The 16537-nt window shown below is 37.8% G+C and overlaps 2 protein-coding genes across 3 annotated transcripts; one reads left to right on the forward strand and one right to left on the reverse strand.

The window, feature by feature from the left end:
• Positions 1–2020: 2020 nt before the first annotated feature.
• On the forward strand, positions 2021–12606 carry LOC107813462 (uncharacterized). Of its 2 annotated transcripts, none has more exons than XM_075240584.1 (6): positions 2021–2191; positions 2855–4528; positions 9505–10494; positions 10883–11108; positions 11555–11700; positions 12027–12606. In XM_075240584.1, the coding sequence occupies exons 2-6, from the start codon at positions 2855–2857 to the stop codon at positions 12339–12341; spliced, it is 3351 nt and encodes a 1116-aa protein (XP_075096685.1). In that variant the 5' UTR covers positions 2021–2191; the 3' UTR covers positions 12342–12606. The 2 variants fall into 2 exon arrangements, with proteins under 2 accessions (XP_075096685.1, XP_075096686.1); XM_075240585.1 differs by having other exon boundaries at positions 11558–11700.
• A 508-nt stretch (positions 12607–13114) lies between these two features.
• On the reverse strand, positions 13115–15699 carry LOC107812846 (large ribosomal subunit protein eL42). Its single transcript, XM_016638018.2, has 4 exons — positions 15561–15699; positions 13757–13936; positions 13467–13541; positions 13115–13369 (listed from the first exon to the last, which is right to left on the reverse strand). Exons 1-4 carry the CDS (start codon positions 15561–15563, stop codon positions 13310–13312), a joined length of 318 nt encoding a protein of 105 aa, XP_016493504.2. The 5' UTR covers positions 15564–15699; the 3' UTR covers positions 13115–13309.
• Between the last annotated feature and the right edge of the window lie 838 nt (positions 15700–16537).

A 16537-nucleotide genomic window follows, 5' to 3' on the forward strand; every position in this document is an offset into this window, starting at 1 on the left:
CAAGTGGGCCTGAATTGACTTTTTGGTACTAGGGTAGTTCCTAAAGCTTGTTTTGACTTGTTTGAGTAATATTTGACTAGATACTGATAGTTTGGAGGCTTATTCGAAAGGGAAAGTTGGGTTGGATTGTTGAATTATGCCGGAAAGATGTAATTGTCTTGTTTAGTCTTGATCTGAGAGAATTAGGATGTAATCATTCCTAATTGCTATACACTCTATGTGTTGGGTCAGCGTACATACAAGGTGACGAGTGTATATGTGTTTGCCACAAGTTAAGCATGCGGATAGAACTAGCTTTATTTATGCCATGTTGCTTTATGTATTATGCTCTAAATAGATTGTGAAACTCTTTGATTGTTCTTATTCATGTTAATAACTATGTTGAGCTTGTTTAGAGATTGGGCGTTAAATTATTAAAATATTGATTTGGCTAGCTAGTGATGCAAAAGTGATGGTAAATTCTCAAATGGCAAGCTATGTTCAATCGCTCTTCTTGATATTGTTTGTGCTTCCCAACTTGATTGGTATTGTTTTACATGTTTATTCTTAGTGAGGAAGAGTGAGCTACACGAAGAGTGCTACCGTGCTTGTCAGGAAGGGTGATTGTGCACGAAGGATATTTTTGGGCTTTCTTTATATATTAATATCATTGCACGAAGGGTGTTACCGTACTCGATAGGAAGAGAGAATATACATGAAGGGTGTTTTTGTGCTTGCGATTATATTTTGTGTATGAGAGTGAGAGTAGAAGCAAGAAGGGTGATGTCGTGCCGTTTGTTGATACTGCTTGTGCTTTATTTTATTATGCAGATTAAGGACTTGGTTATGTTGTTTCATGGTTATTTTGGAATGCTTGTTCGAGATGCTTGTAGAAGCATAAATTGTGGTTTACTTTAGTCATGTCTTTTCTTATGTTCTCGTACCTCCTTACTTTTATTCTTGTTACTTGTCATCTTACTTGCTATTTTACTTGTTATCTTGTCTCGTTATTTCTCGTTACTTAATTATACATGCTTATATGTAAGTGTCTTATCTTGATTTCGTCACTACCTCGTCGGGGTTAGGCTCGATACTTAGGGAGTATATTGAGTTGGTTTTACTCATACTACACTTCTGTACTTGTGCAGATTTTGGTGCTGGTTCCCGTGGTACTCAGAGAGCAGACTAGCTAGCTGGCGGAGGAGACCGAAGGTAGTGTTTCACTCTCATTCTCAGGCCTTGGTGTCTCCTGTCTCATAGTCATACTAATATTTATTTATTTTGAACAGTGTAATGTTATTCCAAACTTTGTATTTTGTTAAATCTGTAGATGCTTATGTACTCAATGACTCCAGTTTCTAGGAGATGTTAGATGGTTGAGGGTTTTAGACTTGATCTAATTCTGCTTAATTCTATCTTTTATTTATAGTATCATGTCATTTGTGTTTCGCATTGCCTTTATTATTGCTATCTGTTGGCTTGCCTAGCAAGTGTCGTTAGGCGTCATCACGATCCCTTTTAGTTGGGAATTTGGGTCGTGACATTGTTGCTGTTTGATTTGTTCCTCTTTTGCGATGGCTTTCTCGTTTCATTTTATTTCTTGCGATCTTCGTAGTTGTAGATGTTTCATTGCGTCTGTGGGAGAATATTTGAACCTCCATGCCCTCCCATTATAAGCTTATTTTGGTTTAGATCTCTCTATAACTACAATTTTGGCCAATGAGTTTGGGGAAATTTCCCTCCCATAATTTTGGTTTAGAATTTGTGAATTTGGATTTGGAAAAAAAAATAAAAAATCAAAGAACCTACTGTTGAACAAGAAAGGCTGAAGAGGTGGGTCGGGTAACGGGTCGGATTATGAGTAGGATTTTTAATTAAATCGAATAGATTAAATTAGGGGTGAGTCCTTTAATAAGGAGGTGCCGTGTGGCTCACCGTAAAAAATAAGGATAAATTTGATCCATAGTATAATAAAGGGTAAGTTTAAATAATTTTTTTATAGTAGAGGGGATATATTTCGCCTTTTACCAAATTTGAAATTATCAAACCCTGGACTAGAGTTCTCATTCTCATACTTGCAAAGGCTCAAGTCTAATATGCACTTATATTAGGACCAAAATGGTAAAGAACTTTAAATAAAGTTTCTAACATATCATCAAACTTGTTTCTCTCTCTATGATCTCTGTTGTGCTCTCGTCAGTCGATCTCCGAGGTCAGTTCGTCCTCCCATTTTCTAAGCTTCAACTACTAATCCCATTAGTATCTGAAAATTGTTTTCAATTTAACCCTGTCCAAAGATCGGAACTACATAAAAGAGCTTTTAAATTCTTGATTTTATGCTTCGATTTGAATTTAGTTATCTGATTTAGTTTTTAAACTCGTCTTCTCTATATACCCCAGATGCAAAAGGAACAATCTATATATCTTCAATGGAAAAATGTCAAGTTTGACTAACAAAGCGGAATGGATATAAATGATTCATATAAGCATATAACCAACCAATCTGATCTAGGATTGAGACGTAGTAGATTGACTGATATATATACTCCCTCCTTTCCAATTTATGTGGTGTTGTTTGACTGGACATAGAATTTAAGGAAACAAAAAAACACTTTTGAAACTTGTGGTTTAAAACAAACCAGATATTTGTGTAACCATAGATTATCTCATTAAGTAACATATGAAGTTTAAGTTAATTTGTTTCCAAATATAGAAATGTGTCAATTCTTTTTGGGACAATCTAAAAAAGGAAATCCCATCATATAAATTGGGAGAGAGGGAGTACTCTATGTGAAAACTTAAATGACTATATTTCTGAACTTTTTGGTATTGGATATATGTTAAATGTACAATTTTCACTGCTGGTTGTAATCAGATGGAAAACGGAGAGGGGACTAAGGAGAACTTAACTTCCACGGTGTCCTCTCCTTTTGTTCCACTGGGAAATGAGTTCTCATGGCAAAGTCAGAAATCGGAGGATGGTGATGACTTAACTGAGTACTCGTCATGTGATGCTGAGTCGGAATTCGAGAGATACTGCAGTGCTAACTCGGCCATGGGCACTCCAACTGTTAGAGGTTCAGTTGTGACTGCATTTCATGAGTTTCCTGGAAGCTTCAAATTAGGGGATGACAGTTATAGAGTAAAAAGTTTTAGGGGTTGTAAGAAGTTATCAGATTTTAGTGGGGTGGGTCCTTCTACTAGAGGAAGTGAATATAGTGGTGGAAAGCGTAGTGCACAAGAGGAGGGGTTGGTGGGTATCGGAAAGGGATTAGATTTGTATGGTAATGCAGGATTCATGGATGAGGAAACGTTTTTACAAAACATGGATATGGGTGACGAATGGTATGTCAAGGATGACGAAACGCTAAACATGAGGAGTGACAATGGTACTAAGTTACACTTTAACAGAAGTTCTTGTACATCTGACGAATATAAGAACGGCGTACTCATTGAAGGAGACACTGAAGCTTCGGGAGTTGGTAATAATTCATTGGAAATTGAAGCAGAATTTCAGAGGGATATTGAAGCTGTAGATGGGAGCTTGGAGGTGTCAAGTCTGCAACCTGGTGCAGCAACTGGTGGAGCTGAGTGTTTGGATGAAAGTGAGACCTCCTCAAGATATGAGTATTCAGAAGGCGAGGATTCAATGTTCGGAGGTAATACAGATGATGAGAAGAATGATTCATATTTCAGGAAAGAAGTAAAACACTCACATGAAGAACATGACAAGAATGGATATAAGCTAGTTATGGGTTCTGCAGTAGCCTTTGGTTCAAATGATTGGGATGATTTCATGCAAGAAAATAGAGAATTTACTCCGACTTTAATGGTGCACAATGAACTTCAAGCTGAAAACCAACCAAGTATTGAAAGTGAAAATGGATGTTTGAGTTCTGCTTCAACTGTCAATGCTGAGTTTTCAAGTGTAGGTTTAACAATGCCTAAAGAAAAGGAGAAAGGTACTCTTCTGCCCAGTTATCAGGGCCAAGGTGGTAATGAATCAACTGAGCACACCACTACTTATAATGTGGATCCTTTGAGTCTTCTAAACCAGGGGGAAGGAGAGAATGCTGAAGGTGAGAAAGCGATGCTTGTTAAGAACAATGAAACAAGAAAAGTCAATGAATCAGCGGAGTTCCATGACAAGTCTTCTGTTCACAATATGTTGCAAGTGGACCATAATCCCCAAAGAAAACCAGGAGAAGCCTCTTTGATGGAGGGTGCTAAACTTAAGGTGGAAGTATTGGAACCAACAGATCAATGTGTATGTACTGAGGAAGTTATTCACATTACTGATGATCTTGTTTCTAGAAAAGCTGAGCCTGAGAACTTAAGATTATTCTTGGAACCTCTGTCTCATTCTGCTACAAGCAAAGATTATCTGTCTATGGAGCATTCTGATGATAGAACAGTGGAACTATCAGCAGACAAGAGCTCATCTCCTTCATCAGCATCAGTGGCTGCTGATGCTACAAGGACCAAACATGGAACAATGAATAGTTCGTCCTCCGTCAATTACTTGGAAGACCATCTTACATCAGGCAAGGTATGATTCTTTTCAAGAGCTCTATTAGCACTTGTGTCTTCTTTGTTTGCAGTTTGCAGCGGACCAATCTCTGCATTGTTATTATAGTTTCTTTGAATTTTGTCATGTGAATGAAATTGATAAGGAAATGCATGACCAATTTTTTGGATTGATGGCATTTTCCTATAGGGTAATACCTCTTCAGAGGTGGAAAAGTCCAGGTATACAAGTGGCACACAACAAGTGGAAAACCTACACAAAAACATGATTCTATACAAAAGCCATTTTTAGATTGCTAATGTAAATGCATAGGATGAGGTTGTCAAATGGAGACATAATGTTATATGATCTATGGGAAGCTAAGCTTATGATACAAACTGCATACTGATTGTTAAGTGCCATGCATATCTGTTGTTACATGGATATAAAAATTTGCAACATTTGCATGTTTCCATTTTTAGTTACATAGCTTGTTAAAGAGTGATAGCTTTGGTGACCCATTTTTCAATGCTTGCTATGAGTAATTGCTTCACAATGACATATATGTATTACATATCCATACACTAGGTTAAGGCTTTTACCTGTTTTTTCCTTTTGTGATGGATCATGCTGGTAGGGGGAGTCTAGAATCTACTTAAATTTGAAAATCTTTCAGCAAAATTTCAATGAAAATCCTTAACATTGAAAGCATTAGGGTGCTTAGGAAGTTATCTTGTTACTGTATGGGTGGCTGCTTTATCATGGAATATATGTTGCTTAAACTTCTGTTTTCCCAACATAAAAGTTATTGTTTTAATGAATATTTGACATTACTGCCAAAATATATGCACGTTTAACAACTTAGTTATCTTGGATATCACTTCATCCAGGAGGCTTTTTAAAAACTATGCGTATTTAAATGAACTTATGTCAATCTTTTCGTTAACTGAGCATGGTGATGCCTATGGATGTTCTTATCCGTTTGCTGATAACAAGCAGTGGTATATTTAAGCACTAAGCACTTAAATCTAATTGAAGTTTTTAGGTCCAATTATATATCCGGAGAAAAGTTGAATCCAACTTCATATGAGTTTAACAATTAATTTGGATGTTACAAGTTAAATAAGTCCATTTTATTAGTTGCAAGCCCAAGATCCACTTCATCTTGAGGCTCAAACTTATGTTGTATGTCTAATGACATGGCATGCCCGGTCAAATCCAAAGGCAATGAGATAATGCCACGTATTCTAATGATGTGGCACCCCGAGTCAAAATAAGGACCAATCAAAGCTGGCACGTGTCAAAATGACATGTCTTGGCTAATCAAATACAATCTTATCACTTAGCTTTTGTGATAGGCTTGATGACTCACATGAGTCAATCAAAATCACCTGGGTGAGTTCATGTACAGTTGGATTGCCTATCCTCTACAACATCAAATAGGGGGTCACATATTTCTCCGATGATTCAGAACTGGATAAGAGGTCATTTGGAATTTCACAAAAGATCATTCACAAGTAGAGATTAAGACATCAAATACATAACTCTTTAGTAAGAGAGAAGTGCTCAACGGAGTTCTTCCTCGAGATAAAACTAGATTTTCGAAGGTTCTCCGACTTTCTTGGATATCAAAGACATCACGAGGAGGTCTACGTCATCTTTTACTCAAAAAATACGCTGCTCTAACCCTCGAATCACAGAGAAAATTTAGAAAGGAATAAATGAATACACATAATTGCGTTCACAAAGATGTCTTTTATTAGTAAAGATTTATTTGTCGCGAATATCCAATTATAAGTTGTCTCAGGCTCAAGATGAGTAGGCTAATCGAAGGCATTCCCTTTCAGCGTACAAGCAAACTGATCAACTAACATATCATCATGATTTCCAACTTTGCTACAAGTCTCTACAAAGTGGGCAATATTTGCCATCAAATAACAACTTAGCGCTAGTGCTAATCCCTTTCTTAGCTCTCCCATGTGGGAAGGTTTAGTATACAATTTTTGTCTTCTTGATCGATCCGTTGCGTGCCGTTTTAAAGTCCAAAAGATCGATCCATCATTGAGATACCACTTTGGAAGGGCTAAAATTCTAACCTTGTTTCAAGACCTATGAGCCAAGGGATAGTCTCAACAACAACAACAATCTAGTAAAATCCCACAAGTGGGGTCTGGGGAAGGTAGAGTGTACGCAGACCTTACCCTAATCCCAAGGGGATAGTCTCAATTTATTTATTATTTATTTGGGGGGGGGGGGGTTGTAAGGGGGGGGGCATCCTGATTAACGGATGCGTGCAAAGGTTTCCTCGTATCGGACAGAGATTGACCCCCTTTGCAGCTATAATGGTTGATAGCTAATCGACATTGGTAGACAATTGATCAGTTTAGCATATGGTTTAGAATAATACAACGAACTTTGTAACGTTCCACCATACTGAGTCGTGATGGTGTTCGTGATCTTGTAGTTGTTGAACCGTCGATCAATGTGGCCACTGAAGCAAATTGTTTTACATTTAAAGCGTTAGACATCTTGGTGGAGATTTAACAACCTCTGTTTGCTGTGTTGAGTTGTCACTTGACTCTCTAGGGTTATAGAGCTTATCTTGCTATAAGTTCGGCGATTTGAAGATTTATGTCTTCAACCGATTTCTCAAGGCTTCGATAGTTTGTTCCATCACGACAAGTTTTTCATCCATGTTGGTTTCATCAATATCAGCGTATTGACATGAATTTGTTGAATCCTCGAACTCGTCAAGGTTGGAGCTAATTTGAGAGACTATATCGGATGGAGAGAACATGGTGTTACCCCCAAAAGTCGTAGTTGTAGCCTTGAGCATGTTCGAGTTATCAGAACGAGTACGATCACGTTTAGCTGATGCAACATAGTAAATGTTGTTGAAGTAGTATCGTTCTTCTTTCTAAAGGCTACGGTTGATCTTTGAAGTTTATAGGCTTCTGTTTGCAAGATGGAGAGATGAAGGGCAAAACTTGTCCTATCAAGCGTGCGATAAAGTTGTTCGGAAAAAATTCGAGTTTACAAAATAAATTGCAATCATGAGACAAATATAAAAAGAAAAAAAAAGATTTTATTATTAAATCTTTGCGAGTAAAATTCAATTATTCTTGTGACTCCTCTTCAAAATTTTGTCGTGATTTGAGGGCTGGATCAATGTGTTTCTTGAACGAAGGATGATGTGAACTTCCTCGTGATGTATATGATCTTCAAGAAAGTCAAGCAGCATTTAGATACTTTGGGTTGATCTGTTGATCTTTTGTGAACTTTTGAATGACCTCTTCTCCAACTTTGAATCACAAAGAGAGATATGTAATCCCTTACTTATAGCTGTAGGGGGTTAGCGATCCAATTGTAAATGACTTCTCCCAAATGATTTTGATTGGCTCATATGAGTCATCAAGCCTATCATAGAAGTTATATGATAAGATTGTGTTTGATTGGCCTACATATGTCATTTTACACTTCGTTGCCTTTGGTTGGTCCTTAATTTGACTTGGCATGCCACGTCATTTAAACACATGGCGTTATCTCGGCATTGTCATGTCACTGGACGCATGGCATGAGTTTGGGCCTCAAGATCAAGTGGATCTTGGGCTTAAAACTAATAAAATGGACTTGTTTAACTTGTAAAGTCCAAATTAATAGTTTAATCCAAATGACGTTGGATTCAACTTAAATCTACATGTATAATTGGACCTATAAAATCCAATTAAATTTTAAGTGCTTATAGTACACGAATGATTGAAAAAAATATGCATAATCATGCAATGACATATATATGTACAACAAGGACATGTTTACATCTTTAGATCTTTCCTTTTTGTTGCACTAGTGAAATTTGATTGATTTGTGAGGAGTGGTTGATTGATTGACAATTGTGCAGTTTGGTTCAATATGAAATGGATCTTTGGTCTGCTAATTGAGGAGAACAAAGGTGGAGTAGGTGTTGGTGGGGGTGTGTGCTATTTGACGATGAAGAACAAACAGAAAATAAAATGATTAAATAGCAACAACTAGTGAGAGGCTTCTTAAGAAAACAAAAGAAAGAAGAATTCACTTTGTAAGGGAGATGATCATAAATAATAATATTTACTATGAAGTTGGAAAAATTTGTGATAACTAGATTAATGCTTATCGATTTTGTAGTACCTACACTATACATGTTAAGTGGATTGGGCTGGATCAAATTTGGTACATTAAGTGAAGAGCCTGCGAGCTACGTTTGGGGCCAACCCCTAATGGGATAGTAAAAATTTGAGAAGGGGTGAGACAGATCCAGCCCTTGGATCTTGATCTCCCAAACTTAATTGAAATTTGAGCTTGGAGCTTGATGTCTCATACTTCAAACACTAATCAATAGCTTGAGAATTAATAGTTGAGAGCTTTGATAGATTAAAAAGAGAGGAGAGAATTTAGAGTTCAAGGCTGAAGAATAAAGTTTGGGATGAAAGGTATTTATAGTTGAGAGATTTTAGGGCCCAAAGAGTAATACTGAAAGTCAAAAAAGCTGGTCCAACTTTTCGCAAGCCCTCTACGGACCCCTTAATTTCCCGGCGCGGCCTAGGCTCACTTTGACTGGACCCGTCCAGGTAAAAAATGGGCTGACTCAACCCACTTGTCATGTCTAACCTCTACCTTGGAACAACCCAAAAAATCTAAGTGGAGAAGTCCTCAAATTCCTCCTCCTTTTTATAAACTTTTTCCTTGGAACATGTTCTGATTCATATTCTACCGCAAATTGACTTTAGGTGATTTTTTTGCATTTGTAAAACCATTTGTTTGGCTAGCCAAGGTCCTTCATGTTGATAGTTATATTTTGCAGGAACATGTGACATAAGTAGGATTTCATTTGTGCATGTATTTTCTGATTTCTGGTTTATAGGCGGCTGCCTTTTCTTTTCATATTGGGTTATTTATTATACTCTCTTGCTTTTGTTAATTTTTTCTAAGTCCTGTATACAATGTTCCTTGTCTTGATGCTGCACTTTATCCTCCTTATGCAGACACACAACCTTGAGTTGAACAAGTTCTATAATGAGGTTGTTCATGATATGGAAGAAATATTGCTTGACTCTGGCGAATCTCCTGGGTTTGCTCTTGGAAACAAGATACATCATTCTTATATACCTCTTCCTTCTAGAGATGGTGGTTCTACTGCTTCGACTTCTGTTACATCTGATGTTAGTCATGATACTCAACGCCCTCTGAGATTCGATAGAGTGGAGGTCGTTGGTGCAAGACAGAAGACGGGGGATGTTTCACTTAGTGAGCGGTTAGTTGGAGTGAAGAAATACACTGTTTATAGAATAAAAGTGTGGAGTGGTGATGATTATTGGGAGGTTGAGAGGCGGTATCGTGATTTTTGTGCTCTCTATCGTCAGTTGAAGAAGTCATTTGCAGATCAAGGCTGGATTCTCCCACCTGTCTGGTCCGCCACTGAACGAGAATCACGAAAGATTTTTGGTAGTGCTTCACCTAATGTTGTTGCTGACCGAAGTGTTCTCATTCAAGAGTGTTTACACTCACTTCTCCATGACAAGTTTCGTTCAGGTCCCCTCAATGCTCTGATTTGTTTCTTGTCCCCGTCAAAGGATGTTCCTAATTCTCCCGCTTCTGATACAAACATACCTCAGTCTCCATATTCTTCAAGAAGCACAAACAGAGGGGATGTTTCCAGCTTGGGGCAAAAAATATCCCTAATTGTTCATAAAAGGCCTCTCAAATCAAAGAAACAGCTGCTAGATGAGCAACATTATTCTTGTGCTGGTTGCTACAAAAGTTTTGATGATGGAAAGACTCGGATACAGGAACTTGCACAGACACTGGGCTGGGGCAAGCCTCGTCTTTGTGAATATAGTGGCCAGTTGTACTGCTCTTCATGCCATACAAATGATATGGCTGTCTTGCCTGCAAGAGTTCTGCATTGTTGGGATTTTAATCAATACCCAGTTTCTCAGCTGGCTAAGTCTTATCTGGACTCTATATATGACCAGGTAATGAGAAAATCATGCTGAAAAGACTTGCCAAACTTTTATGCTTCCAGAAACTTCCTCTTCTTTAATACCAATCTACTTTCAACCATTTCTCGCCCAAAGACTTAAACTAGAATGCATTGCAATTCTCATTCCTAATATTATTAAGTAGGCATTTGGCTAGTAATGCATAGAGTTGTTCCTTCTAATTAAGAAGAGGCAGTAAGTCCCAGTGATGAAAGTCCTTTAGTTTTCTGGCCTTCCATCTGGGTTGTATCACCTGCCCCTCCTACTTCTCCATATGCATATCATTGTATGAACGGATGAAGTGGAAGATACATTAGCAATACATTGCCAACCTATGTTAAGAATTAGATACGACTTATAGTTCATTCTTCTACTCTTGCAGCCAATGCTTTGTGTCAGTGCAGTCAACCCCATGCTGTTCTCGAGAGTCCCAGCACTGCAGCATGTCACAAATATCAGAAAAAGAATAGAAAAAATCCTTCCGTTTGTTCGTTGCCCGTTTCGGAGTTCCATCTACAAAGGGGTTGGCTCTCGAAGATATATTCTTGAAGGCAATGACTTCTTTGCCCTCAGAGATCTTATTGATCTCTCCAAAGGAGTCTTTGCAGGTTAGTTTGTTAAATACAAATTTATACTCATGAAGGATGGTTTTATGTGGTTTTCCTTCTTTTATAGTTTTGGTATTTCTCCCTTATGTTTTTAGTTGAAGAGTACAAGTTGGGGAAAATATTTGTAGCTCTTTGTTTGCTTTTTAAGGGAAATCTCCCCCCCCCCCCCCCAAACTAACTAACTAAACAGTAAATCCATCACAGGAAGTGATATCAATCCCCTACTTTAGTATGCATCCTTCTTGGTACCTTTTTATGGTTTTAGTCTCTGCTGCTTTCCGTGATGCATCCTGATTGTCAGAATTGGGGAAAAAAGAGGATCTAAGAAAAGAAGAGTGGGTTAATGTCATTCTCCATAATATAGACAACCTTTTTCTTTATGTGATTACATTTTGAGCAAACTGGCTTATCTTTTTGGTGTTTTTGTTTTGGCACAATTTCCAAAGTAGCATTGCCAGTGATGGTCGATACTATCTTGAGAAAGATTCTGGAGCATATAACCGACCAGTGCCTAATATGTTATGACGTCGGAATCCCCTGCACTGCTCGGCAAGACTGTGATGATCCCTCCTCTCTCATTTTCCCTTTCCAGGTAGGCATGTCTTAGTCTTAAGTTCCTCAGTTATTAAACCTTCTTTCTGAGGTTCAGATGTTCTGTATCTTATGTACTACCTGCCTATGTAGGAAGTTTTTAAGTACATTAGTTACCATGACTTCTTACCCAGTCTGCCATAAATGTTGCTAAAGTAGTGTTGACCTCAAGTTTAAAATTATACTCGTGAACATGATGAAATTGTTACTTTAACCTTACTTGCATAAGAAAAGGTCAAACCTGCAAACGATATTAGAAAGTAATGCATGCCATTGTCCGAATGGGGCATAAAATACTGCTGATTGACATATTAATCTTTTGACCAGGAAGGAGAGATTGAAAGATGCAAATCTTGTGACTCAGTATTCCATAAGCATTGTTTTAAGAGGATATCATCTTGCCCATGTGGCACTCGGTTGAAGACGAAGCAGGAAGGCAATTCAACTAAGGGCAGCCAGAACATGGGCAACTGGGGAATTCTCTCCTTGGACTTGCTCGGAAAGAGGGCAGACCTCAGTAAGGGGCTCGTTACGGGATTGTTAGGGAAGGTAAGGTCACTCAAGTCTAGCAGGAATGAAGAAGAGCATGAAGACAATAATACCGTTATCTTAATGGATTCATTGCCAATGACCACCCTCTGAAGGGCTGTACATACAGTCTTCTCTTTTAGCGTTTGAAACTACTGTGATTAGAAGCTTGTGCTTTAGCAAGCTTTATTTGAGGTCATATTTGGTCTTGTCCTCCCACCAACTTGTATTCTTTGTGAGTGCACAATGGTGATTCTTTCAATATCTCACAGTTATCGTCCATTATATCCAGTCAGTCAGTTGTAAATGAAATATACATGATATTTGCTTGTAAGTTCAGAAGATCCATTTGTATTCGTTTGAAGCCTGACGGTCACTATTTGATATGGTTCCTTGGATTTATTATTTGTTCCTATCTGGGTTTAGGTTATCCCTCTACTCAATTTTAGTTAAGACTCCGTCACTGAATCCATTTGATTCTGAAAAGGGGATGGCAGTTCTCGCGTTGCTACAGTTAAGAAGTTTCTTTGGATACGAGATGCACTTTGATTTCGTTCTTTGCAATTGGAGAAAGGATGGAAATCTTAAAACTGCATGTTCCATTGAAGTCCAATGGAACATAAGCAGATGCAGATGCAACCACTACCTTATGCAGAACTTCATATATACCAAACGTACGACAATTCTTTTGAGAGTTTGATGCAGCCAACGAAAATAAAGCAGCAGTAACTTAACTTGCAGCGCTTGAATGTCCATAATGAAACTGCAATCATACTAAAATAGGAAATTAAAACAAGAGCAATTAAAATGTAGACCTGACATATGAGAGCTGATGCAACCAAGGGTAATAAAGCAGCAAAACTAACTTCCAACTGCTTGAACATCAATAAGGGAACAAGAATCATACTAAATAGAAACTTGAAAAGTACAACTTTGATCTCCTGATCAAAATGTAATTAACACAGCATAGGAAAACAAAAGCTCTTGAATCTAGGAAAACAAAAGCTCTTGAACTACACCAACAAAAAAAGATATCTAAAAACGTATAACAGAAAACTATCAAATTTTGCATCACAGGCAATTTAGAAAAGAGAGGTTCCCTTTCCTTTCTTGTCCCCACCAATCTCAAAATGCTTGCACCTCTGCACAACCAAGGACAAGAGTTTAACTTGTAAAATCATGGGAACAAAGACATTGCTAAGGAAAAATTATAGAAGCAAAGATCATCATTTAACATACCTTGATTGGGTGCTGAGAGACATGCTTGCACCCCTGGCATTGCAACCTTAAGACAATCTTCTTTGTAGTTTTTGCCTGGTTTGGAATGGCAGAAGAAACAGGAGACAGATAAGTGACACTACAAAGTAGCTTAGAATGTTTAACACCACAAATAGTGCATAAATCATATAGCTTCTTCTTGTTACCCTTATTTTATCAAATCACCAATAGTTTATGATATGGCTATTAAAAAGATATTAAAAGGGCTATGAAAGAGTGTGTTCATTACGAAACCCAAAAATGCTTCCCACCTTTTTGTGGAAGACGGGCTTCGTCTGTCCACCATAACCTGACTGCTTACGATCATAACGACGCTTTCCCTGGGCAGCTAGACTATCTTTTCCTTTCTTGTATTGTGTGACCTTATGCAAGGTGTGCTTTTTGCATTCCTTGGATTTGCAGTAGGTCTTCTTTGTCTTAGGTACATTCACCTGCAAGAGCCGGAATCAAAACCAAGTTAAACAAGCCTGTTCGTCTTCGTGTATGAAACCGATGCTCATCGTTTGCATAAGTGGTTATTGAATAAATAATTTAAAATCAATCATCTCATGAGAATTACAAACTCTAATTATGGTTAACACCATTATTTGGTTAAAAGCTGATTAGATTAAGTGAAATAATCCAAATCAAATCATCCCTAAAACTATATATAAAAACAAAAGTAGCTTCCAAGGAAAGAGAATGGGGATGCAAGAAAAAGATGATAAGTGAAATAGATGTTTCACAAGAAAACAGTTATAACAAGCAGAAGGGCTGCTCTCTCATCTCTTTCATTGCTCTGCAAGTGGTAAGATTTATCAATAATATCACCCTCAACCTATAAACCGTGCCTCTATACAATTCAAAACTGTGCATATGCTCTTTCCCTAAGCTCTCTTGTAAATTGTGTTCTTAATTCAACATCTCAATCCACTTTCAAATCCTCCTTACCAATAACTGCAGCACAACAGGCGCCCCACCCACTAGCTTACTTGTTCTGAAGCAGCTCAACCAGTACTAAAGGTGTACAAGGGTTTCACTACCCTCCATCCATTACAATCCCAATTAAGATTACGTGCATAAAAAGAATGGATGAATCTAGGGGTGAGAGGATCAATTTGAACTTGACAGGAGTTCCCAAGAAGAGCAATCGCAACGACAAAATAATAAGGGGTACATAAAGTTAATTTGTGATTGTCCAAACTCTTCAACCAAGGTTAAGATGTCATGGAAGGTCAAGAAGTATGACTGAACATATTTTTTGTAATAAAGAAATCCCTGAGAGCCCATGGCATACGGTTCAAAACTCGACGGATATTGGACTTCTCCTCAACCCTTCCCTACTTAAATTTCAGGCTTTCGTTAGGATTCAAACCAGTGATGTGCGTATAACCCACACATCACAAGGTGCGGTCTTACCGCTAAACCAAAGCGCTATGAGGCAAGCATGCTTAACATTTATGAATAATGGAACAAGTCAACCTACTTTAATTTTGTTGTTGAAAAGATCAATATAATTGCACAATATTCTAGAGGGCTCAAAATCAGTTCTAAGTTGCAACATCAACTCATTTCATTTCCCCTCAAAATAAATTTTGTTCTCACCTTAAATCCCGATGAAGGAAAATAATACTAGGGGATTACTTCCTATCTGCCTAAGCCTTCGTAGCCAGAGTTACTCAATTCCTGTGATAGTGGGAGGTAGCAGTTACCAAGTGAAATGGTTAACGTGTGCAAGCTGGCCTGAACACGACTGTCATAAAAAAAATTACAGTTTGTTCCCACCCCATATCCAACTAACTTTCACTGTTAATAGATTTAAGTAAGACCATACACATCAAACAGCATAAAATTTTTAGACTACTTATTGTTCATACAAAGAGAGATAAAAGGTGCACAGCTACTAATGAAAATAGCCCTCAAATCGAAGTTTCATTCCAAATATATCCAGACAGTTTTAAGTAAATGCTACTGTAATTAAATATGTACTCATTTATCAAATAACAAAAAATAATTATTTCCTTTCCTAGTGAACGAAGCGTACTGAATTCCAGTAAGTGGGAGCATGAGAGTTACCATTGTTGCGGGCCGAGGATTAGATCTGTCGCCGTTCAGCAGTTACAGTGGCAAAGACCTTGGCCTAAGGATGAAATTGCGCTTTATACAGCCAGCGCAGGGTTGTGCCTACTTGGCGAGTCGAATTTGTAGGCCGGCCCAAGAATTGGGTTAATGTGATCATGACCATTGGGCCTGCCTAATATTGCTGGGTCGTTTGGTGTGGAAATGGCGTGGGGTGGCCACTTTTTAGTTAAAATAGTACGGTCTAGCCAGTTTTCGGACTGATCGTTCAAAATTATCCAGCGTTTGCCAAGTTATTGAAAAATAGTCATTACTTTGCTGCAACAGAGACCGGTCCAGCATAATATACTGGAGTTCGGTGCACCTGTGTATGAACTTCCAGCATATTATGCTGGACCGGTATACTTTGTTGGCTCCAGTATAATATACTAGAGACTGGAGCATCGATGCTCCAAACTCCAATATATTATGCTGGACCGGTGTATTATACTGGAACTCCAGTATATTATGTTGGAGTATTTTTCGGATTTTGAACAGTGTTTTCGTTGAGATTTATCTTTACATAAAAAGTGGCTAAATTCCAATTACTTTTGGAACTGTGGCTATTTTTGAATGACCACTTGTAAATCTGGCTATTTTTAAATTTCTCCCCACTTTTTAAGGTGCTATTTAGTGTTTAGCCATCAATTTTAATGCTGAGCAAAACACTACTTTGTTATAAATACAAAAAGACGTTTCTATCCTTTCTTCATATCTTTTCTTTTCCCAACCTTTTTCATTATCAAAAGTTCAAAAGCCTCGTTTCTTTCCGGAACTCAACCTCTCGTTACTTCCCTACATGCAGTAGGGAATTTCTCCAAAAAAAAACTAATGAGTTTTTGATAATATGCTAGATTTATGTAATTTGGCGATTGTTTATGCCCCACCTTGATTATGTTCCAATGTTATAATATAGTTAATTGATGAAAAATGGG

Source organism: Nicotiana tabacum, chromosome 20 (assembly GCF_000715075.1).
Source record: "Nicotiana tabacum cultivar K326 chromosome 20, ASM71507v2, whole genome shotgun sequence".
Lineage (NCBI taxonomy): Eukaryota > Viridiplantae > Streptophyta > Magnoliopsida > Solanales > Solanaceae > Nicotiana > Nicotiana tabacum.

Excerpts from the sequence above, each read along its gene's own strand:
- LOC107812846 (XM_016638018.2), bottom strand. Across the intron at positions 13,542-13,756 it reads AGCCCGTCTTCCACAAAAAG|GCAAAAACTACAAAGAAGAT; the intron begins GTGGGAAGCATT and ends ATTCCAAACCAG. Across the intron at positions 13,370-13,466 it reads TCTCTCAGCACCCAATCAAG|AGGTGCAAGCATTTTGAGAT; the intron begins GTATGTTAAATG and ends TTGGTTGTGCAG.
- LOC107813462 (XM_075240584.1), top strand. The coding sequence starts at position 2,855 with ATGGAAAACGGAGAGGGGACTAAGGAGAACTTAACTTCCACGGTGTCC. Across the intron at positions 4,529-9,504 it reads ACCATCTTACATCAGGCAAG|ACACACAACCTTGAGTTGAA; the intron begins GTATGATTCTTT and ends CTCCTTATGCAG. Across the intron at positions 11,701-12,026 it reads CTCTCATTTTCCCTTTCCAG|GAAGGAGAGATTGAAAGATG; the intron begins GTAGGCATGTCT and ends TCTTTTGACCAG.